We start from the raw sequence: 26,876 nt of genomic DNA, 5'->3' as shown, positions 1-26,876 counted from the left end.
AGTGCCGCTCAGTCCAATCTGCTCCAGTCGGCCTAGAAGAATTTGGTGGGACACTGTATCGAAAGCGGCGGATAGGTCGAGGAGGACCAACATGGCCTCCTCGCCCTTATCCACACATTCTCGTACAGTCTCCGAAACCTCTAGTAGTGCGGTCTCCGTACTGAAACCAGCACGAAAGCCGGACTGGGAATCATGTAGCAGAGAGTAAGTCTCTAAGTACTCTGCCAGTTGTAGTTGGACTGCCTTCTCCAAAACCTTCGCGGGTTTCGGGAGAAGGGAAATGGGCCGATAGTTACTGAATTGCATAGGGTCAGCATCTGATTTCTTTAGGATGGGCAAAAGAAGAGCCTCCTTCCACGCAGAAGGGAATTGGCCTAATCGTAGGGAGGCATTCCAGATGGTAGTGAGTGGCTCCAGCAGTAGGGTAGACAGTTCACTCATGATTTTTGGGGGGACAGGGTCTAACGGGGAACCCGATTTGCACTGTAAAAATAATTTAAGTGCAAGGTCAGGAGTAAGATCCTTAAAGGAGTCTAGAGTAGGAACAGTATCATGGATGGTAGAGGCCAAGGGGAGGGGAATGGCAGGTGGAGGAAAGGAGGATGCAATTTTTTCAATTTTTTCTTGAAAAAAATCAGATAGTCCGCTGCAAAGAGACTGGTTGGCTAAGTTGTTGGGAGTCATAGCAGGGGGTTTTACAAAGTCTTTAACAATTTTAAACAGTGTCTTTGCTGAATTGTCAGCGGCTTTTATTTGGGTGGCAAAGAACTCTGTCATGGCAGATTTTTTTAATTTGATGAATTTCTTAAGGGCCGTTCTGTAGATAGTTTTAGCCTCAGCATCATATGTCCGTCTCCAGCAGCGTTCTAATTTTTTACAGTGACTTTTCTCTTTACGTAAAGCGGCTGAGAACCAGGGAGCAGAGGGGCGAGATCTTGCGGATGATAGCGGTAGGAGTGGGGCAATTTCGTCCACCGCAGCCGATAAGGTCGTATTGAATGTGTTGACGCAGTCATCGATATTTACCACTTGAGACTCCAGAGGGCAGCTAAATAACGGCTCTAAGGCAGAACAGGTGATCTTATGCCATTTTCTCCTGTAGTCTGTTCCCAATACCACCGGAGTCGGAGCCTGAGGGAGGGGAATGTCCACCCTAAGTAAAAAATGATCAGACCAAGTGAGGGGGATGGAAGGATAAGTAATGGTCCCTGGGAGGTTGGAGAAAATAAGATCCAGTGTGTGGCCAGCAACGTGCGTTGGACCTTGGATTAGTTGTATCAGGCTCAAGCTATGAAGGGCGTCGAGGAAACGCCTTGCTTGAATACAGGTGGGATCATCTACATGGAGGTTGAAATCTCCTAGTACAATAAAGTGCGGGTGCTTGAGGGATAGATCCGTGATAATGCTTACCAACTGAGATAATGCGGAAGGAGAAGCTTTAGGGGGATTATAGACTAAGATGCCGGTTAGGTAGACTGCCGCTAGGTCAGCAATAGAGAAATACATAGCTTCAATCAGTCCAATGTTCGTGATTTTTTTAATGGTTATATTAAGGTGGGATTTGTACAGAATGGCAAGACCACCTCCCGTTTTTCCCTCTCGGTTAATACCCAGGAAGCGATACTCCGGGGGGGTGGCTAGATGGATATCCGGGTTAGAGGTATCTTTCGTCCATGATTCTGTAAGGAATAGAATGTCCCAACTGTGAGTGGTCAGAATCGACCAAATTTCATTGGCGTGGCAAGGAAGGGATCTACAGTTGATCAATGCTAGTTTTAAAATGCGAGCACCCGGGGCGGGAGAGAAAGGTAAGGTACGTTCACTCCAAGGGGGAAGAAATAGGTTACACTGAGGACAGTTAAAGGCCTGTCCGTCCAAGTTATTAGGGGGGCAGCGGGCCGGTGTGGCACAGGAGCCCGCACCTATTTGTAATAGCTGTGCCCTAGACCAACTTACACGTGACTTGGTGGTTGCCTGAGCAGGGGGACTGGCCCTAGGCCCGGGCCAGGCGCGGACGGGCGCAGACGGGCTTGCCTTAGGCGCGCCTTCGGCGCGCCATCGGCGCGCCCGCTGCGCCCGCCCGCTGCGCGGTCGGGACGTGTAGTTGTGTTTACACATGACAGGAGGGTGGGAGTGGTCGAGAAGCTGGACCGCTACCCTGCCTGCCTTCCTAAGATGGCGGCGGCAATTCCGCGTCTACCGGCGTCAGCGCCTTGACTCGGCTGCGCCGGTAGGATCAAGCTATACTTGTAGACCCAAGGAGGTAAATTAAATCTCACCTTCTAGGTAGCGATTTTACAGGGATGATAAAAGAGCGCCCAGTAAAATATGTACAATAGTTAAAAACAGTCCTGAAAATGTCAAACACACTGTAATTGATTCTACATGTAAAGAAGAAAAAGAGCGCCCCCGGCTTTTCGCCTCAGGGGAAAGTTAGCAAACAATTTACCGGAGGAGCCAACAGACGATCCTTAAATAAGGCGGGAGGGCGGGAGTGGTCGAGAAGCTGGACCGCTACCCTGCCTGCCTTCCTAAGATGGCGGCGGCAATTCCGCGTCTACCGGCGTCAGCGCCTTGACTCGGCTGCGCCGGTAGGATCAAGCTATACTTGTAGACCCAAGGAGGTAAATTAAATCTCACCTTCTAGGTAGCGATTTTACAGGGATGATAAAAGAGCGCCCAGTAAAATATGTACAATAGTTAAAAACAGTCCTGAAAATGTCAAACACACTGTAATTGATTCTACATGTAAAGAAGAAAAAGAGCGCCCCCGGCTTTTCGCCTCAGGGGAAAGTTAGCAAACAATTTACCGGAGGAGCCAACAGACGATCCTTAAATAAGGCGGGAGGGCGGGAGTGGTCGAGAAGCTGGACCGCTACCCTGCCTGCCTTCCTAAGATGGCGGCGGCAATTCCGCGTCTACCGGCGTCAGCGCCTTGACTCGGCTGCGCCGGTAGGATCAAGCTATACTTGTAGACCCAAGGAGGTAAATTAAATCTCACCTTCTAGGTAGCGATTTTACAGGGATGATAAAAGAGCGCCCAGTAAAATATGTACAATAGTTAAAAACAGTCCTGAAAATGTCAAACACACTGTAATTGATTCTACATGTAAAGAAGAAAAAGAGCGCCCCCGGCTTTTCGCCTCAGGGGAAAGTTAGCAAACAATTTACCGGAGGAGCCAACAGACGATCCTTAAATAAGGCGGGAGGGCGGGAGTGGTCGAGAAGCTGGACCGCTACCCTGCCTGCCTTCCTAAGATGGCGGCGGCAATTCCGCGTCTACCGGCGTCAGCGCCTTGACTCGGCTGCGCCGGTAGGATCAAGCTATACTTGTAGACCCAAGGAGGTAAATTAAATCTCACCTTCTAGGTAGCGATTTTACAGGGATGATAAAAGAGCGCCCAGTAAAATATGTACAATAGTTAAAAACAGTCCTGAAAATGTCAAACACACTGTAATTGATTCTACATGTAAAGAAGAAAAAGAGCGCCCCCGGCTTTTCGCCTCAGGGGAAAGTTAGCAAACAATTTCCAGTGCCCTTTCCCACTTTCCACCCACTTTCCACCCAGTCAGTAGGTCATATCCCCAAAATCGTGGTAGCAGGGTCTTCCAGTTTTCGATATCCTTCAATCGATTACCACCAATAATTATGTTTGAGAATAGCGCAATATTCAGGTAGCAACAGTTCCTCCCCCACATCCCCTCCAACATCTGTCACTCTCTCCAGGAAACATCTTTTTAAGTTGGTCCGGGCGGGATGTAGTACCATCCCATCATAATTTTTAGTGTGATTTCCTATATTGAACCGATATGCTGTTGTTATATATGTCTCTTCATAGCATTTACCATCTCTCCATTGATACATTTCCATTTTAATCTTTCACACATCTTGTCATAGATTTCCATGAAAAGTCTGCTTGGGGGCAGTTACGGTATTTATATATGGGCAACATCCACTTTTTTGTGCCTTGGTGTGAGGTCAGGAGTTTCTCACCTAATCTCAGTGTTGTTTCCTTAAATCCGGGATACCCCTATGTCTAATCTGCTGGTATTGGACTCTTTTAATCTCTGCCAGCACATAATCTCTTTTACAGTCTCTGAAAGTTCTAATCTCTCCTCCCATGAACAGCACAGGTTTTTGGGTCTGCGCTTCTGTGGCATCTATAGAAGGTCCCATAACAACCTGCCCACAACCACCTGTCTGTGTAGGCCCAATTTTGATCTGTTTCCCTTTTTATTCATATATGAGACTTAATTGTGTTACCATATAATAATTAAAGATATCAGGGAACCCCACCCCCCTTTGTAGTCCTTGGGTATTTCCTTCATACAATAGGCACTTTTCTTTGCCATACAACATTGATCAATGAGCCTTGTAAGTCTTCTGTGAATGCTTTGAAAATGTGTAGCAGCATGGGGATTATATTCATTTTAATGGGTGCTTCCTAGAATAAGCATGACATGCACTGATGTTCCCTTTTTAAAAAAACGTTTGGGTATATTGATATCACTCGATTCTGTAAGAATAGATGTTAAATTATCCAAAGATATCGTACTGCTTCTACTGTAAAGTTGAATACGGTCTTCCCCCTCAATTCTTGTGTATCATTATTGGACAAGTTTATTGGAAGAAGTTCAGTCTTGTGCTTGTTTATTCATAACCCAAAGCCTGGCCATATTGTATCGGTATATCTTGTAAGGCAGGCAATGAACTTTCTGATTTGACCAACAAAAAAAATATGTTTTCTGCAAACAGGGAGATCTTAGGTTCCTGCAAATCGTTACCCTTTGACTCCTTTTGTCACCCTAAATTTCATTGCCAAAGGCTTTATAGCTAGTAGAAACAACAGTGGGGATAAGGGGCATCCATGGCAGGTGCCATAACTGAGAGCCAAGGTATTCAATCTTGCTGTGTCAACCAGCACACTCCCTTTCAAGGATTAGTAGCTGGCTATCACCTTATAGATAAATTGCTCCCACAGACTAAATTTCCCAAGGATCTTGTGCAATAATGCCCATTTCATTCTGTCAAATGATTTTTCCAAAATCTAATGCCACAAGATTTACCTTTATTTTCTTCTGATCTGTCTTTCCAACAAGGTGGACCGGACTCCTTGTGTTATTGAAGGGAAACAGCCTATACAAAGCAGTCATTACATCGCACTACCTTTGCATAGCAGTCATTACATCGCAACATCCTTTACGTCGCATGTCATTACAACGCAGCCATTACATTGCATTGAAGCAGGTGGTCATTCAGTCATGAAGTACTGTCATGCAGTCTCCAGTCTCCAGTCTTTGATTGGAGCTGATGGCTGAATGTTGGAAAGGAGACACACATCTATATGTTGTCTTTAAATGGGTGGTAGGAGAAAACAAAGAAGTTGTCTCCAAGTTTGGAAACTTTTTGAAGAATAAGTGAGGGATATCACTGGCCCTCGCATAGGGGTCATGAATTGGACTGGGCGTTAGTGAAGGATCATGAGACTAGGAAAGGACAACTTAAGAAATAGCAGGAACCCCAAGATAGGTCCAGTTATCCCCCAGATGAAGAATATCCCAACAGACTGTGGGCAATCAGCAAGTTTAGAAGCTGCAGAGAGGTAAAGCAAATGAGAAAAGAAGGTAGGTCTTCAAAGATGTTTAAATCCGCACTGAGTGAGTTGTCATACAGTGCATGGGTCTGACCTCCCTGATATTTTGTTCTAGGTGGCCCACATTCTGTCTTCCAAGCCACGTGGGAGTTGGCACCAGCTGTGTTCTGCCGCCTTGGCTTTGGTGTTCTGATGGGTAGGTCTAGAAGTTTACATGGATTGAGTATCTAGTGGAAATGAATTAATGAATATATATGTATTTATTGAACACCAGTCAGGCCAGAAATTGTTCACAGCAGCGTAAACAATGTTTAGCGAAGCAAACTTATGACATAAGTGGAATTGTGTAAAGAAATGAGTGTGATCATTAGGTCAGGGCAAAGTGGCTTTATCATTTAGCAGATGAAGAGAGGTGGTGGCACACATGACTTGTGTAAATGAGGCAGTAAGTAAGTTTGAGTGCTCATCCAATCAGGTTATTGGACAGCTGCTGAACCTTTGGACCATTTTAGCTAAATAAAGAAAAACACTGACAGACTTTTTTCAGGGGTGGGTATTTCGGTAGCTGTGCTTTATGTTTTTATTTCTTTACTGTCTCAGGGACTTTAACCAACTCTGCTTTCTCCACAGTTAATTACAGAGGCTCCAAGGGCTTCGGACAAGATAGCATTGACTCATTGATGGCCAGAGTTGGAGAGCAGGATGTGAAGGATGTGCAGGTTTGAGGCTCTCGCTCCTCATACATTCATCCCACTTCTGTAGGAGTGTGGCTCAGGCATACACCTGGAGGGTCATTGTAGGGATTGTTACTGCATTCACTATAGCCCTCAACACTTCATCCCACACGGGACACTGACATACAAGGTACAGCATACCGCACCGATACAAGCATACATGAACCAAATATGCGCCTCTCGGTCTCTGGCTGAATCCAGTATTAGCTACACTGACTGGAAAAGCTGTTGAGAGAGCAATACCACAGATGCACACTGCACATATGCCCAATAAAAACGATCTCAAACCATTCATGTAAATTAAACAACAACTCTAACATAATATAGACCATTCTCACTCAAATGCTATCTCCTAGAGATCTGCAATGCACATTTTAGAGTGGCTAGAGTTGTGTGGAACACATATCACAGACATGCAAGAACCATGCAGCAATGCACATGCCAGAGAAGATCTTACAGCATCAAAGACAACAGGTGTGCTATACAACTTCTAATAATGCATCATAATATTTTTCTTCTCTTCAAAGATGCATGCTCCTGAACCCATCACAGAACACATGAATTAACCTAGTACCACCTTCAAGAACTTGCAATCTTTATCAGGCTGGGAATGCTGTTCTTCCCTCTTTCATCGCAGCCTGTATCACTTGACCTCTAGAAGATGTTGCTCTGCTTGTTCCACCCTACTATGACTTCCCTCATGCCGTTGATTGTATATGGAGTTATAGACGGGTAACTGTGAATCGTAGATGAGTAACAGTGAATGCTTTCCACTGAGGACTTCTGATTGATATCAAATAGACAAGATCAAAGCAGTCTATGAAGTAACTCAGAACCCCGAGGTGAAAAACATTCATTTTAGTTACTTTTTAGCCATCAAAATTATGATGTATGAGCTCCAAAGTCACGTGCCACTGCTTTCAACTGATACTCAAGGGCATATGAATTACGGGGGAGACTTACATCTCTCCTCTGTCCCAAATAGAAAAAAAACACCCTGGACTTCTGCCACCCACCCCACCACTGTCTCTGTCTTCCTTCTCCACCATTCCAGAAGCTTTGCTCCTTGCTCTCCTGCACTGCTCTAGCAGACTTTCAAAAAGCATAGCCAGAGCAGCCTGGAATTCCAGTGAGACAAAGCAACTGTTATTAACAAGTTCTGCTGCTACACCACAGTTGTTTTACTGATTTAGAATCCAGGTATCCATGCTACTGCTTCATTTGTAAAAGAATAAGTGCTGGGTCCCAAAGTTTTGCTCTGAAGCCCAAGACCAGCACCATCAAAGATTAGGTTGATGAATTTAGAGATGGGTAATCTGAATTCCACCTCATGTCACCAGACACCACATGCCTTTTCTCTTCCTCTTGCATGTTATTTCTTGCCTTTCTTTTCCTCCTTCTTTTGTGTTTTCTTCCACCTTCTCTGAATCAAAGTCTGTGGAGGAAAAATAAGTGCCGGTCCCCAAAAAGTGAGTGCCATGGACCCCACTTGCAACCACCAGCTTCAATTAAGCACTGGCCATACAAAGGAAATGGACTGCCAGTTTTCTGTTGCCTATGTCTGTTGGAGCTGGGGTTGTCCTTGAAGGACTCTCATTTTCAATTTGCATATTCAGATCATGAAAAAGCACAAAGACATCAACTCTAGTAGACCTATGACCATAAAACACAGGGCAATCAACGTATTCTGCAAAAAGTTAAAATGCACCTCATTCCCAAAGTCATGGCTTCCCAGGATGAGAACATGGCTCCTTGCCAAATAGAAAAATGACTGACCTCTCAACTCTCATATGGACGGTGTCACTCATAAGAAATCCTTTCAACTCCTTCATTATTTTCAGTCTGTAAATGGAAACACTTGATCTTAAATTAAGTGGGTGGTCAGAATGTGGATGAAAATAATTATACTTGAAAATCTGTGACATGAGTGGCATCCCCCTCTTTAGATCTTGTCTAGAAAATATCCAATCCTAGATCAAACGGACATTTACAATGCCTAACTTCAACAGTACAGAAACTGAGATTTTACACCAAACAGTTTTGACACTTTTGACTGGTATAGGCAAACAGAGCTATCTCTGGCAACTCCTCCAGAATCTTTACTCAGGCAAAATTCCTTAAATCTATGCTAGACTCGGCTTTTCACCAAACTCGGGTAAATCACGTCACGAAATCGGCAAACATACAATTCACTATATTAAAGAAATGCTAACCTCTTTGCTACAAAATAACTTACACATAGATATAGAATGAATGCTTGTATTGTGAACGAACTTTGGAAATGCCCTGGATGCAGGACTTTTCAAACGTACCCTGGCTCCCCTAGGAGCAATCCCTTCACCCTTCTGTCAGGTTCACCGCAGGTTCTTAAAGAGGTTTCAAGCGCTGGAGTTAGTTCAAGACCAATTTTAATAATCACAACAACCAAGTGGAAGTCCAGATTTAATAAAATTTTTAACACTGGGAACACCAAAGTTCTGAACAAAGCAAGTTTTAAAATAATCCTTTCTAGCTGCAATAGTCAACATAGGTAACACTTAACTTCAGGTCTTTGCACTCTACCATCTCTCAAGTCTTTCCGGAAGAACTCTAAAAAACTTTCCTCTCTATCGAATATATTAGCTAACGATGCTTCTTGTTCTCTTTTCACTGTATGATTAGCTCCTCGCCTCGGTTTTTCGTCTCTCATCTTTTCTTTAGAGATACACCCTCTGGACCGCCTTATCACTTTTTCCTCTTCATATAAATATTCAAAGCAAATTGTAAATAATCCAATAAATAGACCAGAATTTAACCACCAACGTTCCAAGCCTTACAATAATTGTTCATCTATATTGACTTTGAGGGGTCACAGTCATAAATAGTAGGCATGTGGCAATAGAAAACTTCAAAAGAGGGATAGGTGAGGTTGCTCATGATGAATTAGAGGGATACATAGCATTCAACAAAGGGCCTCTGAAGCTTCTTAGCAGGGATTCTACTGCTGATGATACAGCTTCTTCTAACTTCCACTAATTACGTGTATCCACTGCTAACTACATTTCCCTAAATGTAACTGGTGTAGATGTAGGGAAGGTTGGCTCACTAAGGGAAGGGTCCAGTTTCTGTCATCATAACAACAGGGTTAGTTGCAGCTGACCTTTGTGGACCTTGCTAGGTAAGTTTGCTATTAATATTTGCACTAGTGCCTCTTAAGGGGCAGCCTTGTAAATAAGCTTAGTGCAGGCAGGCTTCCTTCAGCTTATATTTAAGACACGGCACTGACTATTGGTAATGCTGGGAAAATGAAACAGTGCACACAAATGTGAAGGTGCTTTGTCATATTTTCACTCAAGCCTCAAGTGCACGCCTCACACCCACGCAAATGTAGATGTGATTCTTTGAAAGAAATGTGTATATATCTTGTGTATATATCTTGTGTAAAGGATTAAACAAGTCTGTCTCCGTCCATTAGTTCTCAGTGGACCAGGTGCTGAAAACTGAGCCAGTGGATCCCAATAGATTGGCTCTGTTCGGAGGATCACACGGTGGTTACCTGTGCTGTCTCCTGATTGGTCTGTACCCACAGGTATACAAAGCCTGTGCAGTAAAAAACCCTGTTCTCAACTTTGTCTCCTTGATTGGAAGCACGGACATCCCCGATTGGTGAGTATAACCCTATGTGGGATTGCTGATCTATTTTTCAAATGTAATTATCCTTTTTTAATCTCCTAGGCAACCTGAAGTTTCCCCTTTTCACTGTCGGTATTGTATTTGCTCCTCACCACACTTCAATCTGCTTTTCACTCCCATGTGGACAGTTGCATCTGCAGATGTGCACAGTGCCTTCCTCTTTCCTGTTGCACCTCTAAACACATACCTCTGCATTTCCCTTTACAAACGAATATATCTTTATTAGATCCCTGTTCCATCAGCATTCCCACTATGGATTTTCACCTGCAAACCCAGGTCATGTCTATTTATATTCACCTATAGATCTTTTATTTTTTGTTTTTGTTAAATATATTTTATTTTTATTATAACATTTTATTACAAATTCAAATTCAAAAAGCTTTATTCGACAGTGAGTCATAAAAGCACGAACAACACATCAATCACAAAGCACAATAAATAGTACATAACAATACACAATATAAGAAAATATTAAATTCAATAGATTACTGTTGATTTAAAAACAAGTTAAAATTCATATTTGATCTAGTAAAAATTAATTCATAAAATGAAAGCAGCATGGTGACATCATACATTATGCTAGCTAGTAACGGGTGGCAAAAAGGTGAGTGTGCGTATTATCCAAGCCCACCTTAGGAATTTGGCTACAGCAACAGCTATACAGGGAGAACAGTAACCCTAGTATCCTTAGTGCTTCTATGTGTCTTCGCGTGCCCAAATTTAAGCAAATGGATCTAAGCCACTTGCGTTGTGAGGCAGCATAGAGGGGACATACAAAAAATAGGTGAGCTATAGTTTCTGCCATGTCTAAACAGTTATGACATTTGTCATCAGATGATGGCGCCCATTTATAGGTAAAAGCTTTGAACGTTAAGGTTCCTACCTTAAATTGAAAATATAACTTACGGTCTAGGGGCCTCTCAATGATATCCCAATATTCTTCACAGAATGGGCGAGATTTATGGTCTAGGAAACGGCCAGTTAAGTTGATGATCATGGTGGTATGGGATGCTGTCAGAACCATTTCCCAATATTTTTCTTTCATTTGTTTTTTTGTGGAGAAAGTCGAGGAATCCGGTTCATCCCATAGGAGACTTAGATCTAGCTTTATTAGAAGCGACCTAAGCTCTTTAAGCCACTGGATTTTGTGGAAACGATCAACCAAGATCACGTCCTTCAAACCCTGGGCATAATGGGTTAATTCAGGGGTCGACCAAATTCGCCTCCAATACAATAATGGCCGTAACCTCGCTATATCTACAGCATTTTTCCTGCCTAGATCGAGTAAGAGTGGAGCAATAGGGGTGCTTTGAGGGACACCAACTAAATTTCGTAAAAACGTATTCTCCGCTTTAGCTAAGTGACTCAAATTGTTAAATCCTCATAGCTCTGATCCATAGAGGGTGGCACTTATCAGTTTATTTATTTATTTATTTGCGGGTTTGTATCGCGCTAGGATCACGTCCTGGAGGAGTATCTCCGCGCCTTCGGCAGCGGAGATACTTTCATGTTGTATATCTCCAAAGCAGGTGTAATTGGCTTTGTGAGGGAAGATTTGTGTTTGGAGGATAGGGCTCTGTGCAAGCTGGTGAAATTTTAAAATGGCCATATCCATATGGCGATCCCATCCATGTTAGCCTGAAGTAAAATGCCTAGGTATGTGAAGGCCTCAACCTGCTCTAGTGGTGTGTCGTTCAGGAGGATTCTACCTTTAAAAGGTTTATGCTGATTCAAGGACATGAACTTGGTTTTTGTGGTGTTGATCTCAAGTCCACACTGCTGGCAAAACTCCCCAAAGGCATTGACAGCCTTCTGCAGCCCACTCGGGGTCCGCGAGACAATCGTCCGTGAACATGAGGACAGGTACGCAAACCCCTGCCAGTACGGGGGCATCGGTGGGGGAACTACGAAGATGGTCAACTATACCATTTATATATAAGGAAAACAGGGTGGGGGCCAAGACACAACCCTGCCGGACACCGCGCTAGACAGGGAATGAATCGGTAACCTCACCCTGTGCCCCCCATCTAATTCTGGCGTAATTGTTCTCATGCAAGCGGACGAGAAAGGTCAATAGCTCAGGGGACATCCCCAATTCAGCAAGAACCCTCCAGAGTTTACAGCGGTGGACTAAATCAAAAGCCGATTTCAAGTCTACAAAGACTGCATAAAGTTACCCTTTAGTCAAGACCACGTTCCTCCAAAAAAGTGTAATAAAATAGAAGACTTGGTCAATAGAACTAGTGCAGGGGCGAAAACCAGCTTGAAATGGGGATAAGATGTTGTATTCATCTACCCATAACTGTACTTTGTATTGTACTAGGCGACCAATGAGTTTTTGTGCTGAGTCTATAAGACTAATGGGCCTATAGTTGTTTTGGCAACCTTTTAAAGACCGGAATTATTTCAGCTCCCTTCCATGAAGCCGGGATGGGAGCACCCCTGGCCACTGAATTCGCTAGCAGGGTAAAATACTGGCACCAAGACGGTCTGTCACTTAAAAAGACATCCGCAGGGATGCCATCCATGCCTGGAGCTCTGCCACTTGTCACACAGTCTAATGCTATACTGACATCTTTGAAAGTAAAGAGCTGGCTTCGATAAAAAATAACGGGAGGTGGAGGGCACTCCTCCTCTTCCAAGTTTCGGGTTTATTGGGGTTTAAAAAATTCTAGCCACTGTGACTGTGCTATATTATTTTGAGGGGGTTCTGCTAGTCCTCCCCTGTCCCATTTTATAATGTTCCAAAATTGCTTGAAATCTTTAGCTTCACAAGCATATTTCAAGTCCCGCCACCTATCCTCATCCCACTGCCTTTTGGCCACCCTCTGGGCGTATCTATGTGAATCCCTTGTCTCTCTCACTCTAGTGGGATTCTTTGCCCTTAATTCCGCACTCAGATTTTGACGAGCGGATTTACAAGGCTCGTTATACCACCTAGCCGTAGCCAGCCTTGTGCTTCTATTCTCCCTGATTGAAGCCTTCATAAAAAATACTTTGGGTCTAAGAAAAAGTTGGGTGTGTGCCTCTGACATGATTTGGGGAAAGTCCGGGCTACTAATTTGAAGATTAAGTTGGGCCAATTCGCTCATGACTTCAGCTTTAAGAGCATCCAATTGTGCAGGGTTCTCAATTAATTTATTCCATTTGACATGGCGCATATTATTTGAGGCAACGATGTCTAGTGTGGTGATCCCTCCCCTTGGAGACTCAACACTATCCCCCTTTTGAGCTTGAAATAACGAACAAAGGGGGTTGTGATCACTTTCCAACCGGGGTTTCATGACCATATCGACCAGCCAATGCCATAATCTCATATCCACCAACAGATAATCTATGCGACTGCTGTTCCGTCCATTATCAAATGTGTTCGCTCCCTGCTGGTCTGAAGGGGTTCTCCTGTTTGCTGCTCTTAGGCCTCTTTCTAAGCACATAGCTTTTAGCTGAATGGCTACAGCTGTCCATCTTTTTATAGCAGGCACTTCGACTTTTGGGATTCCCCATCTATAATCCAGGTCCGCCGAGAGATCCTGATCCTCTTGCCCAAGTGGTTCATAGGTGGTATTAAAATCTCCCCCCCACTATTGGAACAATCTGCTCCGGAAGTGCCTCTAGCAGGTTGTCAAGAGCGGCTATTACCTCTGAAGTATGTCCCCCTGTTAGCCCCCTGGCATAAACATTAAAAATAACCACCTTATGGCCATGAGACCAATCAAGTCTAACTGTCAAAATATCATTCACTAGGGACCCAATATGCTGCACCTTACATCGCAATGTCTGGCGAACCCAGATCACCAGACCACCTGCAGGCCGACCTTTTGATTTTTTAATGGCAGGGATGTAAAAATTAAGGAATCCCACTCGAAAGACTGGGGTTACTGACCAAGACTCCTGAAAGAGGTTAATATCAAACTGGTCTATAAAGCTACACCATTCCGGGGACAATACCTTATTACCAATTCCCGCGAGATTCCATGAGAGGAGGTACATGCCTTCCTTCCTTAGCGGGGTTGTACTAATGTTAAGGGGACTCTCTATTCGTCTTAGAATATCACCCTCCCTCTCTGCGGTATGCTCAACAATAGTAGGCTTTGTAGGATGTGGGTTTGACGAGATTCTATGCATTATACCAGGTCCACCCTCTCTAATGGAAGTCAGACACACCACCAATGGGGGGTTGGTGTCATGAGGAGTCCCCACATTGGCAGGTGATCCAACTAAAAGACATGCAGGTGACATAGGATCTTGGTGGACACCCGCATTAACCTTGCTCCCGGTGACTATTCACTTGGCCATTCAAGGGTGTATTACTCAAAAAATTATTAGAGACACCATGTAGTCAATCACATTCCTCCATATCAGTCAGGGCCCCATATCGATTCATCAGGCTAATTCCATCCAACAGGGAAGGGAGTCCCCTTCTAAGTGGCGGGTACGTCATTTTATTACAGTTACACAGATAGAAAAACACCTCATCCAACCCAGAAACACCCCCAACCCACCCCCTCCACAATTAATCGATGTCACAAAAAATTACCATAATACATACAGTACCAAAGGGGAAAAAAAGGAAAACTCCATATTCACTTTAAGAAAGAGTCTGTGAACAGAAGCCAACACAGTTTAACGTGCACAGTGCATATCCTATGTTTTTCACAGCAAATTTGGCCTACAAGCCAACTCGTCCCCCTGATTCAATCCTCTCTAGGTGCGGGGCCCACCTCCGCCGGCCTTTTTTTCCTAACCCGTGTGCCTTTTTTAAAATAGATAGCTTTTTCTAGATTACGTACTGCTAGAAACCGGGCTAGCTATTGCTGGAAAACAGGTGGGTTAATGTCAAACCAAGCCAAAGCAATACACATTCGAAAAGTCCTAGAGATAAATAAAAATACTCTACCTCTAATACAACTCCCCCCCCACCCCCAATCTGGTGTTCCCAGTAGGATCACAGCAGGTGACAAGGATATTCTCATATTTAATTTCTCATTACAAAAATCCATAATTTCTTCCTTAATCATGCCGCTTTTCCTGTTGTACTTCTATATCCAAGCAATACATTCTAGATGCATTTATTTTTGACACAATTGTGATATTCCTGCTTCTGTTTCTTCCCTCTCAGGCGTTACATAGAGTTTGGGTTTGATTATACTTTTGAAAAAATCCCTTCAAAGGAAACGTTAACTGCCATGATCTCCTCTTCCCCAGTCGTCTATGCCCCGCAGGTGAGATTTGGAGCTAGCCACGTTATGTACAGTTTTATTTCAGCTTTATTTGGTTGACCAAGTATGTCACAACATCTTTATCTGATTACATATCTGCTTCTTCCTATCTGCTGCATATCATTGGTATAACTCATATCTCCTTAGATTACTTTGAATACTGCAATCACTATATAAAAGACTGTCTATAATTTTCAGTCTTGTTGTGATATATATATATATATATATATATATATATATATATATATATATATATATATATATATATATTCAATGAAAAAACCATAGGTTTCACACCAGTTATAGTTAGCTGAACATTTTACTCATACAAAACCATTGAAATTCCCACGTTATAGTTAGTTGGACTCACTATAACTCGCGCGCCCGCAATCCACTGCTGATGATGTCACATATTACATCATTCATGACATGGTCAGTGACATCACTGATGACATCACTGATGACATCTCAAATGACATCACTGATGACATATCAAATTACATCACTGATGACATCACTGATGACATCATCCAGCGTCTGTGTGTTTCTGTAAAGTTTAAATATGTTTTACATATTGAAGAATGAGTGGATGTATAAGTGTCTGGATGAAGGATTTAGTAGGTGCGTGACTGACTGTATGAGTGAGTGATTAAATGTGTCTTACCGAATGCATGGGTTAGTGAGTAAATTGTGTGAATGTGTGCATCAGTATGTCTGTTGTTGTGTAAGCTGCTGCATGTGTTGATCAATAGCTATATGAGTGGCTATATGGGTTATTGATTGGTTGCCCAAGTATTTGTATGTGAGGCTGAGTGTCTTTATGGGTGGTAGGAGGTGTGTGACTCTGTGCATAAATGTGTCAGCAGTTGATTCGCTAGGTGTATGGGTTCAAGAGTACATGAGGAAACCGCTGTATGGGCGGTTGACTGTGTGCATGGCTGTATTGGTGAGTGAATGGATATCTCAGTGCTACATGTCCAAGTAAGTACATATGTAAAACACAGTGCATGTGAGAGTTGGCATATATAAATGACTATACATGAGACCTAGTGAGTGAGTGGCTGTATGGATCAATGTGTACTTGTATCAGTGATTGTATAAGAGAGTAAGTATGTGTTAGTATATGTTTGTATAATTGAGGTGTTGTCTGTATAACTGTATAGTTGAGGAAATGGGAGTAGATGTGTGAGTAACTCCATGGATGAGTGGCAGTGTGTGAGTGTCTGTATAGGTGTATGAGTGCATATGATAGTGTTGTATTGATGAGTGTCTGTATGTATGAGTGATTGTATGGGTGAATGAGTGGATGTGTGTGTAGACCTAGGAATCAGTGAGTGCGTATGTAGTAACTGGTATTGGTGTGTCAATGGTTTCAGGAATGATAGTTTGTATTTAACACTGGGTGTATCAAAGGTTAGATTAGAGTGTGAGGAGGGGCATCGTATTATCGCATGGATGATGTCATCATGTCATCAGTGATGTCATCAGTGATGTCATCAGTGATGTCATTTGAAATGTCATCAGTGATGTCACTGACCATGTCATGAATGATGTAATATGTGACATCATCAGCAGTGGATTGCGGGCGCGCGAGTTATAGTGAGTTCAACTAACTATAACGTGGGAATTTCAATGGTTTTGTATGAGTAAAATTTCAGCTAACTATAACTGGTGTAAAACCTATGTTTTTTTCAGTGAATTTCAAAGGTTTTTGAAATGCTAATTCCTAACTATAACGATTGTGAAACCTATGATTTTTTTTTGTGAATTTCAAAGGTTTTTTAAATGCTAATTCCTAACTATAACGATTGTGAAACCTATGGTTTTTTCAGTGAATTTCAAAGGTTTTTTAAAAGCTAATTCCATGCTATATCGAGTTTGTAACCTCCGATTTTTAAAGTGAATTATTAATTTTTTTTAGCAGCTGTTTTTTATAACTATTAATTACTATTATTATTTTTTTTTCTAAAATGAATTTTTCAATGTATTTTTCATGTGTTTTTTTTTTATCATTTTGTCTCGGAGCGCTCAGGGTGCGCGCACCGGTAAGCTCACCCGAGAGCGCTATTCCCGCGTGCGAAAAAAAAAAAGTTTGTATTGAAAGTAAAAAATAATGCAAGACATTTAGTGGCATACTTATAAAAGTAGTATTTTTGATTTTTAAATACCCGTATTTTAACTTTTTTTTTATATATATTTTTTATTGCGAAGATATAAAAGAGGCACAAAGTATATAGTCATCAATATCGCTTACATGCAACTGGTGGTAGCATGCTGTTCCAAGGTCAATACACAGCCATATATGGCCCTCATCCCGGAGGCTGGGCGGCGTAGGAGTAAAGCATGTATAAGAGAAGGAAGAATTGCATTTGTGCTCTAAGGATATGAGACTATCAGTGTCTTCGCCAGGTTTCTCATATTGCATTCTCATACTACTTAACAGTTTAACAATAACCAACTACCCCGTGAATGGCATCACTAATACAGATCCGATCGAAGTAGGACATTTATGTGAGGGCCAGCTAAGGCACAGTCCTTATAATGCAGTATGAGCCCATGGGAATCACAGGTATGTGCAGAAATACATATCAAGGAATATCGGCGTGGCCACGTAGGGCCTCTACACCGAACTCAGTCACTCCACATCAACCCCCTCCCCAGCACAGTCAGACTCCGAGTCGGCGGGAGTAAATAGCTCAGCGCTGGTAGCATCCGAATCATCCTCCGCTAGCCCCTCCATGCACAACATCCTCCAGGCAAGCAAATCATCCTGCAGCTTCCCATCTCTGCGAGTGCGTTGCATGTGTGTCTCCTCGGCCAAGGCCCATTCCCTCGCATCCCTCAGCCAAGGGGATATCTCGGGCGCCCTCTGACCCATCCAAGTGATAGCTACGCGTCTCCTCGCCAGAACTAGCAGGAGTTGCAGGAATTTATAAGATAGCTTCTTGTTTTTGGGCTTGGGTACCAGCACCAGTAGGCAGTGGAGTGGGTCTGAGAGAAGCTTAATGTGTGTAGCTCGAGCAATGTGGGTCACCACCCCTCGCCAAAAGTCCTGAACCAGAGGGCATTCCCACGCCAAGTGTAGGAAACCTGCTCTCTGTGCCCCACACCTAGTGCAATCGGGACGTCTATCCGCTGATATGCGATGTAAGGAGACAGGTGTCATATAGGTTCGATGGACAAAGTTAAAATGTATGAGTTTAAACCGTGCATTGCAGGAGACCGCACGTGTCAAAAGCCCGATACGCTTTCGTTGATCAGGGTCCAGTTCCACCCCCAAGTCTGCCTCCCAAGCCGCCCAAGCCGGTGCTATCAAGGGGGTCGAGTCTCGGCGCATGGCCGAGTAGAGAAGGGAGATCAACCGTTTGCCTCTCCCACAGGATAAAATGATGTCGAGAGTATTGGTGAGCGGAGGCGCCTCTGGAAACTGGGGCCACGTTGTCCTGGCCACGTCCTGAAGACTTCTGTAGTGGAGGTATTGCCCCCCGCCTAGCTCAAAGGACTCCCTGGCACATTCAAAGGACACAAAAGAGTCGTTCGGGTAGAGGTCCACAAGAGTTTTGCATCCGCCAGAGCGCCACTCCCGAAAGGACATATGTTCTTCCAACCGGATTATCGGGGCCAAGATCCAAATTGGGAGCTCCCTATGAAACGGTGCGCGCCTCAACACTCTTTAGACAAAGTGCTGCCAAATTACGGCCGTGTGACGCACCGCATATGGCAGAGTGTTATCGGCGCCGCGACCCTGCATCAAGGCCTCTTGTAGGGCCTTGCCATTTGCCGTGCCAGTTCCCAATTCCCATCCTCGGCGAACCACCTAGCGGCCGGGAGAAACTGCGCTGCATAATAATACAGGTCAAACCTCGGGGCCTCGAGGCCTCCTTCATCCCAACACCTCGTCACTGTGTGTAAAGCTACCCTGCTGCGCACACCCGCCCAAAGGAGGGAGGTGAGGAGCGAGTTCAACGTGCGAAACACTCGAGGAGGTAACGGACACAGGGTGCTCTGCAAGATATATAGGACCCTAAGGAGCATCACCATTTTTGCAATTGCCAATCGCCCCATGAGAGAGAGAGGAAGCGTGTTCCAAAAGGTAACAGATTTGTGGAGGGCCTTGAGTATCCTGTCGACATTGAGAGTCAGTAGAGTCTCTTCAGATGTGGCCACTTGAACGCCCAGATATCTGAACGCCACTCGCTCCCAGCGGAGGCCCAAATAATGAAGATCCGTGCCCGGGTCTGGGACAGAGCTCGTCAGCGGGAAGATCAGAGATTTGTTAAGATTGATACGCAACCCAGAGGCTGCACCAAAGCGGTCTAGGAGCCGCAACAAGGCGGGGAGGGCCTCAGCGGGGGAGGTCAGATAGAAAAGCGAATCATCTGCGTAGAGGGAGACTACATTGGTAGTGTCTCCCACTACTATCCCCCAGGTCTGAAGTTCAGTGCGGGCGGAAACGGCAAGAGGCTCAATTGCAAGAGCAAACAGGAGAGGGGAGAGAGGACAGCCCTGGCGGGTGCCCCTCTCCAATGACCACTCGTCTGTACGGGCCGATCCTAAACGCACCCTGGCTCGGGGCGCCCCATAAAGCACCCGGATCCAATCGCGAAATCCAGGTCCGAACCCCATTTTCTGAAGCACCTGCATTAGATATCCCCAATGTACCGTATCGAAGGCTTTAGCCAAGTCAACTGAGACCAACACCTGGGGACCCTCTCTTCCCTGTACCTCATGCAGGACATGATTTAGGCGGCGCAAATTCATCGCCGTGTTACGACCCGGGATAAATCCGCACTGGTCTGAGTGGATCAGTTGGGTCATGAGTGGGGCAAGACGAGTGGCCAACAATTTAGTTAGGATTTTTGCATCTATATTAATCAAGGTGATAGGGCGGTACGCCGCGGGATCAGTACTATCACCGCCCGGCTTCAAAATCATGCACACTTGTCCCTGATTCATGGTGGGTAGGAGGGCGCCAGTATGCAGAGCCTCATTGTAAACCTGCAACAGGAGGGGAGCCAGGACATGCCCGAAGGAATGATAGAACTTGGCCGGATAGCCGTCCCCACCGGGGGTCTTAGCACGAGGAAGGGCGGCTATCGCCCCATTAATCTCACCCACCGTCAGCTTCGTATCAAGTATTTTTGCCGCAGCCGCCGGCAGGGCCTGAAGGTGTAGGCCCTCAAGGTACGAGTGATAAACATCCTCTGTAATCAATGGGTCAGCTTCATATACGGCCTGCAGATGGCACCGGGGAACCTAGAGTATATCAGATTCAGAGTGGACCATAATTCCATTAGAGTCTCGCAGGGCAACTATCCTCTCAGGCGCGAACTCACGACGGAGTATCCAGGCCAATAATCGGCCAGATTTATCCCCTTCGCGGTGGAGACGTTGCCTGTATTGGCCCAGCGTAAATTTGTCAAGCCGGGCAAGTATATCATGTATCGACACCAAGGCATCCCTCTCCGTCCGCTGATCCAATGCGTCCGGATCAGTTCGAGATTGGGCGCGTTGAAGCACTACTTCTGCATCTTGCAAATCAGATAACAATTGTTTCCGGACCCCATATGTGAGGCCCATACACACGCCACGCACTACTGCCTTCAAGGCTTCCCACTTAGTAGAGTAGGGTAACTCATCTCCCCCCCAGTTGAGCTCCAAATAGTCTGACAGCGATGCCGCCACATGTTCCCTGCCCACCTGATCCTGGAGGAGGTCAGCGGGCAATCTCCATGTGCGTGGACGTACAGTTCGATCAGGCCACTGCACCATGCATGTCACTGGGGCGTGGTCCGACAGATATCGGGCCTGATGAGTAATCGTCAAGGTGAGAGACGGGGTGAGGTTAGCCGCAAGAACGCGGTCTAGCCTACTATGGGTACCGTGTGTCGGAGTGTAACACGTGTAGAGCTTCTGGGCAGGGTGACAAGTACGCCACACGTCTAGTGCCCCAAGATTGTGCATCACTTCCCGTAAACGCGCCGTCATACAGGGCTTAGTGCCCGACCTGGGAGGATGACGGTCCAACTCAGGGTCCAATACGCAATTGAAATCCCCAAACCAAAGGAGGGGCGCATCCAAATTTGAAGCCACAAGATCCTGAATTCGAGAGAAGAAGGCCGGATCATCAGTGTTCGGTGCATAAGTGTTAAGGAGCATGAGTTCCTTGTCGTCTAATCTAAGCCTCACTAATAAGTACCTGCCGTCGAAATCTGCATCGATATATTGAACAGCGCAGGGAATCCCCGGGGCCACCCAAATGAGGACCCCCCTAGCATATGTGGAGAAGGAGGAATGGAAAATCTGGCCCCTCCATTTCTTGGACAGGCGCTGTGCGCCGTCTTCGTCTAGATGGGTCTCTTGTAGACAAGCAACCGAGACCCCATGTCTTTTAAGGAAGGTGAGGACCCTGTGTCGCTTGGTGCAAGTACCCAAACCACGCACATTCCACGTTAAAAATTTAAAACCCATGGCAAATGCTCACGCCCATTCGGGCCACAGTATAGGCACAACATGACCCGCCACCACTTGGTCCCCACTATAGTTAAATCTAGAGGTGTAGCCCTGTCAGTGAGCCACCCCCAAATCGGATTCAATGTGTACATGATGCCAGTAAAACCTCTGTCAAGAACACCAAACCACCCCCCCTAGAATCCCAAAACACGGAACTTTTGCAAAAACAGGTTCCCCACCCCCACCCACGAGCAAGAGGATAGCAACAAATAAAAACGCCACCCTGCCCTTCCCCTGCCAGTGCCAGGACGTACACAGCCACCCCATACAAGACCCTCAACACACACACACACAACAAATCAACCCCACCCACCCTCCCTCCCAGCTCCCCGAAAAAGACCCAACGATCCGAAGACAGTACCCGGGCACGTCTTCTCACCGCTGTCAGTAGTGTGGACACGATGTTTCTCAAGACAAGTGTCCGGCACCAAGGTCTCACCAGAGGCAGGAGCCCCAGCTGCACTCGAACCCGCTCTCAACGGTGAGGCTTCCATATGAAAGGCTCCATCCGCCCCCACTGTAGGACGAGTCTCAGGAGATCCACGGGAACCAGAACGGCGTCTTCTTCTACTTCGGCGCCTCTTCTGTGGTCTGGTCCTCCACGTATCACGGGAGCCACCTCGTTCACCTGGGGGTAGGTCATCTCCCCTGATCTCAAGCCACTCCCATACCTCCGCCGGTGTCTCAAAGAAGTGCGCACGGCCCTGGGAGAGCACCTTGAGTTTGGCAGGATATAAAAGCATATACTGGAGCTTCATTTCACAGAGTTTTTGTTTAACTCTCAGATAGGATTTCCTTTGTTCCTGTACCTGTTGGGTGTAGTCAGGGTAAATCGACACGCGACTGTTCTCAATCATGAGGGACTCCGTCTCCCTTGCAGCCCTTAAAATACAATCACGGTCCTTATAGTTTAGAATCTTCGCGATGAGGGCTCTAGGAGCCTCGCCTGGGCGCGGAGGGGGCACAAGGGCTCTATGTGCTCGTTCCACAATGAAAACGCTGGACAAACCAGTCGGGCACAGATGTGTGCGGATCCAAATCTCTAGGAAGCGTTCAGGGTTTCCCGCCTCCAATCGTTCCGGCACTCCCAGGACCCTTATGTTGCTTCGACGGGCCCTCCCCTCCGCGTCTTCAGCATGTCTCTCCAATGCGCGGGTGGTGGATGTAAGTTGGGCCACTGATTGTTGTAGAGAGGCCACCTCACCCTGCAGCTGCGTAATATTGCCCTCCGCATCCGAAACCTTGTCTGCCACTTGGCGGAGATCGGTCCTGAGTAGGTTCACATCTATAAAGACAGTTTCTATCTGTCGTTCCAGGGCAGAGTGGGAACCCTGGATAGCTTTCAATATTTCGTCCCTAGATGGTTCCGCAGGACTCTCACTCCCATCCTCGGGCCCTGTCTGACGCGTGATCCTCTGCGACGGCAGGCGAGGGGTAGTATATTGCGTAATAGTGTTTGGTTGGGAGCCCTTTGAGGACCGAGCACCGCGAGCCGCCATCTTACAAGAGAGATGCCGCCCCTATCCAGTGCGTGCCACAGGGCGCTCTCTAGGCCCCACCGATCCAAGAAGGCAAGTGCGAGTAGGCCCAGGCCAGGGGCAGGCGGCGACAGGGGCGCGACAAGACTCGCGACAATCAGAGTATGGGCAGCGTTGATGGCAGGACAGGCGGCCCCACAGAAAGGATGGTACAGCAGTAGCAGACTTCCTACCCTTCGATAACGTGAAGAGTCCAGCAGCGCCCAGAGACCGGCGCCTGTCGAAGGAGCACAGAGGGGGGGGCCGATCTGCCCACCACGCCACTCCACGAAGATCTCCACACCTCTAGTTGGCAGCAGACAGGTCACCGAGGCCCCAGGGGCACCCCTCCGGACGGGCACTCAGTCGCAGCACAAGCCGTGAGCAGGATCTCCTCTCCTGCAGGGGTCCGCAGTACCATCCAGGAAGCGCCCGACCATGCGGGGAAAGATGGCGGACGAGCGCGGGTCGGACGACAGCGCCGCCGCCACTCTCAAGACGCCTCGCCTCCCGTCCCCCCCTTGGAACCCGGGGCACCAGCAACATTCAGTGGGGGGTAGAGCCCAGGCTGCAGTGCGGGAGGGGGGGGAAGCAAGGCCGCAGCTCCCACGTATCTCAGCCAAGGGATAAGGCTGGCTGGCCAATAGTTCAGGAGACGCCGCGCCTGATGCGTGGACTCAGCAGGGGTCAGGGCCAGAGCACTCACGGTTTTCTCCGCGTCCAGTAGAGCCTCCGGGGCCTCGAGGGACAGGCAGCCGAACCCCGGTAGGGCGAGCGCTCAGGCAGGAGCTCCGCCACAGGGGCACCTCCCGGAATGGGCGGCGCCGCGATCTCCTCCCTCCGGCCAGCGAGTAACTCCGGTGTCTCGTGGGCGCCGACCGCCACCTCCAGAAGCACCTCGGGGGCGTAGCGTAGAGCGCTGGGGCCCGCAACGGAGTCGCCCGCTTCAGAATCCTCCGCACACCTCTTTCGGGCGGGCCGCTCGCAGTCCGGCCCACGTCACAGGCCCAGACCGCGGTGTCGCGTAGGTCAAGGCGGCGCCGCAAACGCCGAGCACGCCACCATCTCCGCCCTCGGCAGAACTCCGAACCACTCTCGCAGCTCAGGGAGCCCAATCAAGTTAGGAAGGTGTCCGGGACCGTTTTCATGGACCTAGACAGCCCGGGCAGGATGTTTTAAGCAGGATTTGTGGGTCTTCGGGACGGAGCTGGTGGAGCTCACGTCCTGTCGGCCATGTTGCTTGGCCACGCCCCCCCGTATTTTAACTTTAATCGTATTTCCGAAAAGCTAGCAAAACGTAATTTAGGCGCGCCGCATAAGCGCCCCCGGAGGCGCCTACGATCGTGCCGCGTAAGCGCCCCCGGAAGCGCTCCGGTGCGCGCGTCAAGTAATGTGACCTTAAAATAACACTTTTCATTGGTTAACAGGTTTTTTTTACAACTAATGAAAACCCCACCTATTTCCTTCACTACCTCTTTCACTTTGGAGAGAGCAAGACCTATTCTCTTCTGCTCTTCAATTCACTGGAAAGAATGGCTGCAAGACCACCAAGCAGCAGTGAGGACTCTGATGAGTTTCTTCAAGAGGACCCTCCTCAGCCAAAGGTGAAGGAGCACTTTATCTGGAAATTTTTTACTATTCCACCAGGAGAGAAAAAGGTTAATGCTCCAAAGGTGGAGTGCAAAATTTGCCAAACTGTTCTTTCACGGGGTGACCCTAGAAGAAAATATAGTTTTGGAAATTCAACAATGATTAGACATGTGCAAAGGAGGCATCCCCAGAACTATGCCCGGGAGAGTGTCAGGGACCTGGCACGTAATCCGGCACGTAATCCCCCAGAGATGGTGCCTCAACTTCCACCGGAGGACCAACAACATCCGTGAGAGGAAGACCAGTGGAGTTAATTCCCAATATTCAACCTGTTTTTACGGACATCACAATTAACCCCTTGCACGCTGATGAGGGAACCGCTCCGTCATCAGCTGCGGGTGCGCTGTGCTGATGACGGAGCGGTTCCGTCATGGCCCGCCCCGCTCGATAGAACGCTCATGCGCGGCGCGAATTCCGCGCCTGCGCTGAGGGTTCTATTGAGCGGGGCGGGCCATGACGGAACCGCTCCGTCACCAGCATAGCTCAACCGACGCTGGTGGCGGAGCGGTTCCGTCACCAGCATGCGGCCGCCGCGCGGCCGCCCCGCCCCCTCAGCACTGCGGCGGAATAGCCGCTGCAGTTAAGGGGTTAAGTGTAAGCAGTGTGATTAACTGCTTTGTTACGGAGGGCAGAGTATTCTGCTAATTGTACGTAAAAGGGAAGAACATCGCTGCCCTCCTCAGCCCTAATTTTTCACCTTTTTTTTGCTCCTGTTGAGCCGTTTGGCATTCTCTATTTTTTTTTGTTCTGAAAAAAATACCCAACATTTTTTTAAACGTTCGGAAAAATTACAAAACAAATTGAAACCTAAAAAAGAAGAAAAAAACAGTTCTTTTTTTAACTACCTCCAATTCTCCAAAAAGAGCTGTATTCTTTACAAATTCAAAAGGAGTGAGTGAAGTGGAGTGCAGGGAGAGAGGAAAGGAAAATGAGTGAGGGTGCAAAGAAAGGGACGAGAGGGGAAGGGAAGTAAAGTAGGGGGACTGAAAGAAGGTGAGTGTGGGAGGTGAGTGAGGGGAAGGGGAGTGAATATGGGGAATGAGGATAAGTGAGGAAAGCGGAGTAAGGGAACGGGGTGAGGAAGGGTAAGAGAAGAGCAGTGAGGTTGAAGAAAGAGTGGTGATAGAGAGTGGATAAAGGCAAGTGAGCATGAGACAAGGGGAGTGAGGGAGTGAGGAGACAGAGGAAGTGAAGGAAAGAGTGAGAGAAGAGGACTGAGTGAGGGAGCAAAGAAAGATATGTGAGGGAGTGTGGCTGAGTTATAGGGAGTGAGTGTAACAGAAGAGGAGTGAGAGACTAAGAGGACGGAGAGAATGGGGGTAACAGAAAGAGAGTGACGGAAGGAGAGTGAGTAAGTAAGAGGTCAGAGGGATTGAGAGAAGGAGTTTTTGAAGTGGAGTAAGGAGAGTAACAGAGGGGGAAAGAGTGAAGGAGCGAAGGAAGGGAAGAGACAGGAAGGGAAGTAAAACAGGAGAGAAAGAGGAAGGGGAGTTAAGGATGATGAATGAGGATAACTGAGGGAACCGGTGTAAGGGAACAAGGGTGAGGGAGGGTGAGTGAAGAGAAGTGAGGTTGAGGATAGAGGGAGGATGAAGGCAAGTGAGCATGAGACAAGGGGAGTGAAGGAGTGAGGACATAGAGGTAGTGAAAGAAAGAGAGACAGAAAGAGTCTGAGTGAGAGAGCAAAGAAAGGTAAGTGAGAGAGTGTGGGTAAGTTATAGGGAGTGAGCGAGACAAAAGAGAAGTGAGAGACTCAAGGGACGGAGAAAGTAAGGCTGAAAGAGAGGGACTGAGGGAAGGGGACTGAGGAAGTGAGAGGACAGAGGGAGTGACTTAAAGAGTGAGATAATTTGTGTAAGGTGAGTAAAGGAAGAAGAATGAGTGAGGGAGCAAAGGAAAGAAAGTGAGTTGAAGGGAAGTGAATAAGGGAGACTGAAAGAAGTTGAGTGTGGGAGGGGAGCTAGGGAAAGGGCAGTA

At 46.7% G+C, this 26,876-nt stretch overlaps 1 protein-coding gene across 1 annotated transcript in view; it reads left to right on the top strand.

The window, feature by feature from the left end:
* The window catches only part of LOC144783326 (acylamino-acid-releasing enzyme-like), a 352,393-nt gene that overhangs the window by 265,785 nt on the left and 59,732 nt on the right, over window positions 1–26,876 (top strand). The window contains exons 17-20 of the mRNA XM_078662358.1: window positions 5,710–5,790; window positions 6,225–6,313; window positions 9,783–9,973; window positions 15,120–15,222. Coding sequence (XP_078518484.1) covers window positions 5,710–5,790; window positions 6,225–6,313; window positions 9,783–9,973; window positions 15,120–15,222 — 464 coding nt within the window. The remainder of the gene's footprint in view (window positions 1–5,709; window positions 5,791–6,224; window positions 6,314–9,782; window positions 9,974–15,119; window positions 15,223–26,876) is intronic.

This window comes from Lissotriton helveticus, chromosome 9, assembly GCF_964261635.1.
Source record: "Lissotriton helveticus chromosome 9, aLisHel1.1, whole genome shotgun sequence".
NCBI classification, from domain to species: domain Eukaryota; kingdom Metazoa; phylum Chordata; class Amphibia; order Caudata; family Salamandridae; genus Lissotriton; species Lissotriton helveticus.
The sequence above is the reverse complement of the archived record's forward strand: the minus strand, read 5'-3'. Positions and strand labels throughout refer to the sequence as shown.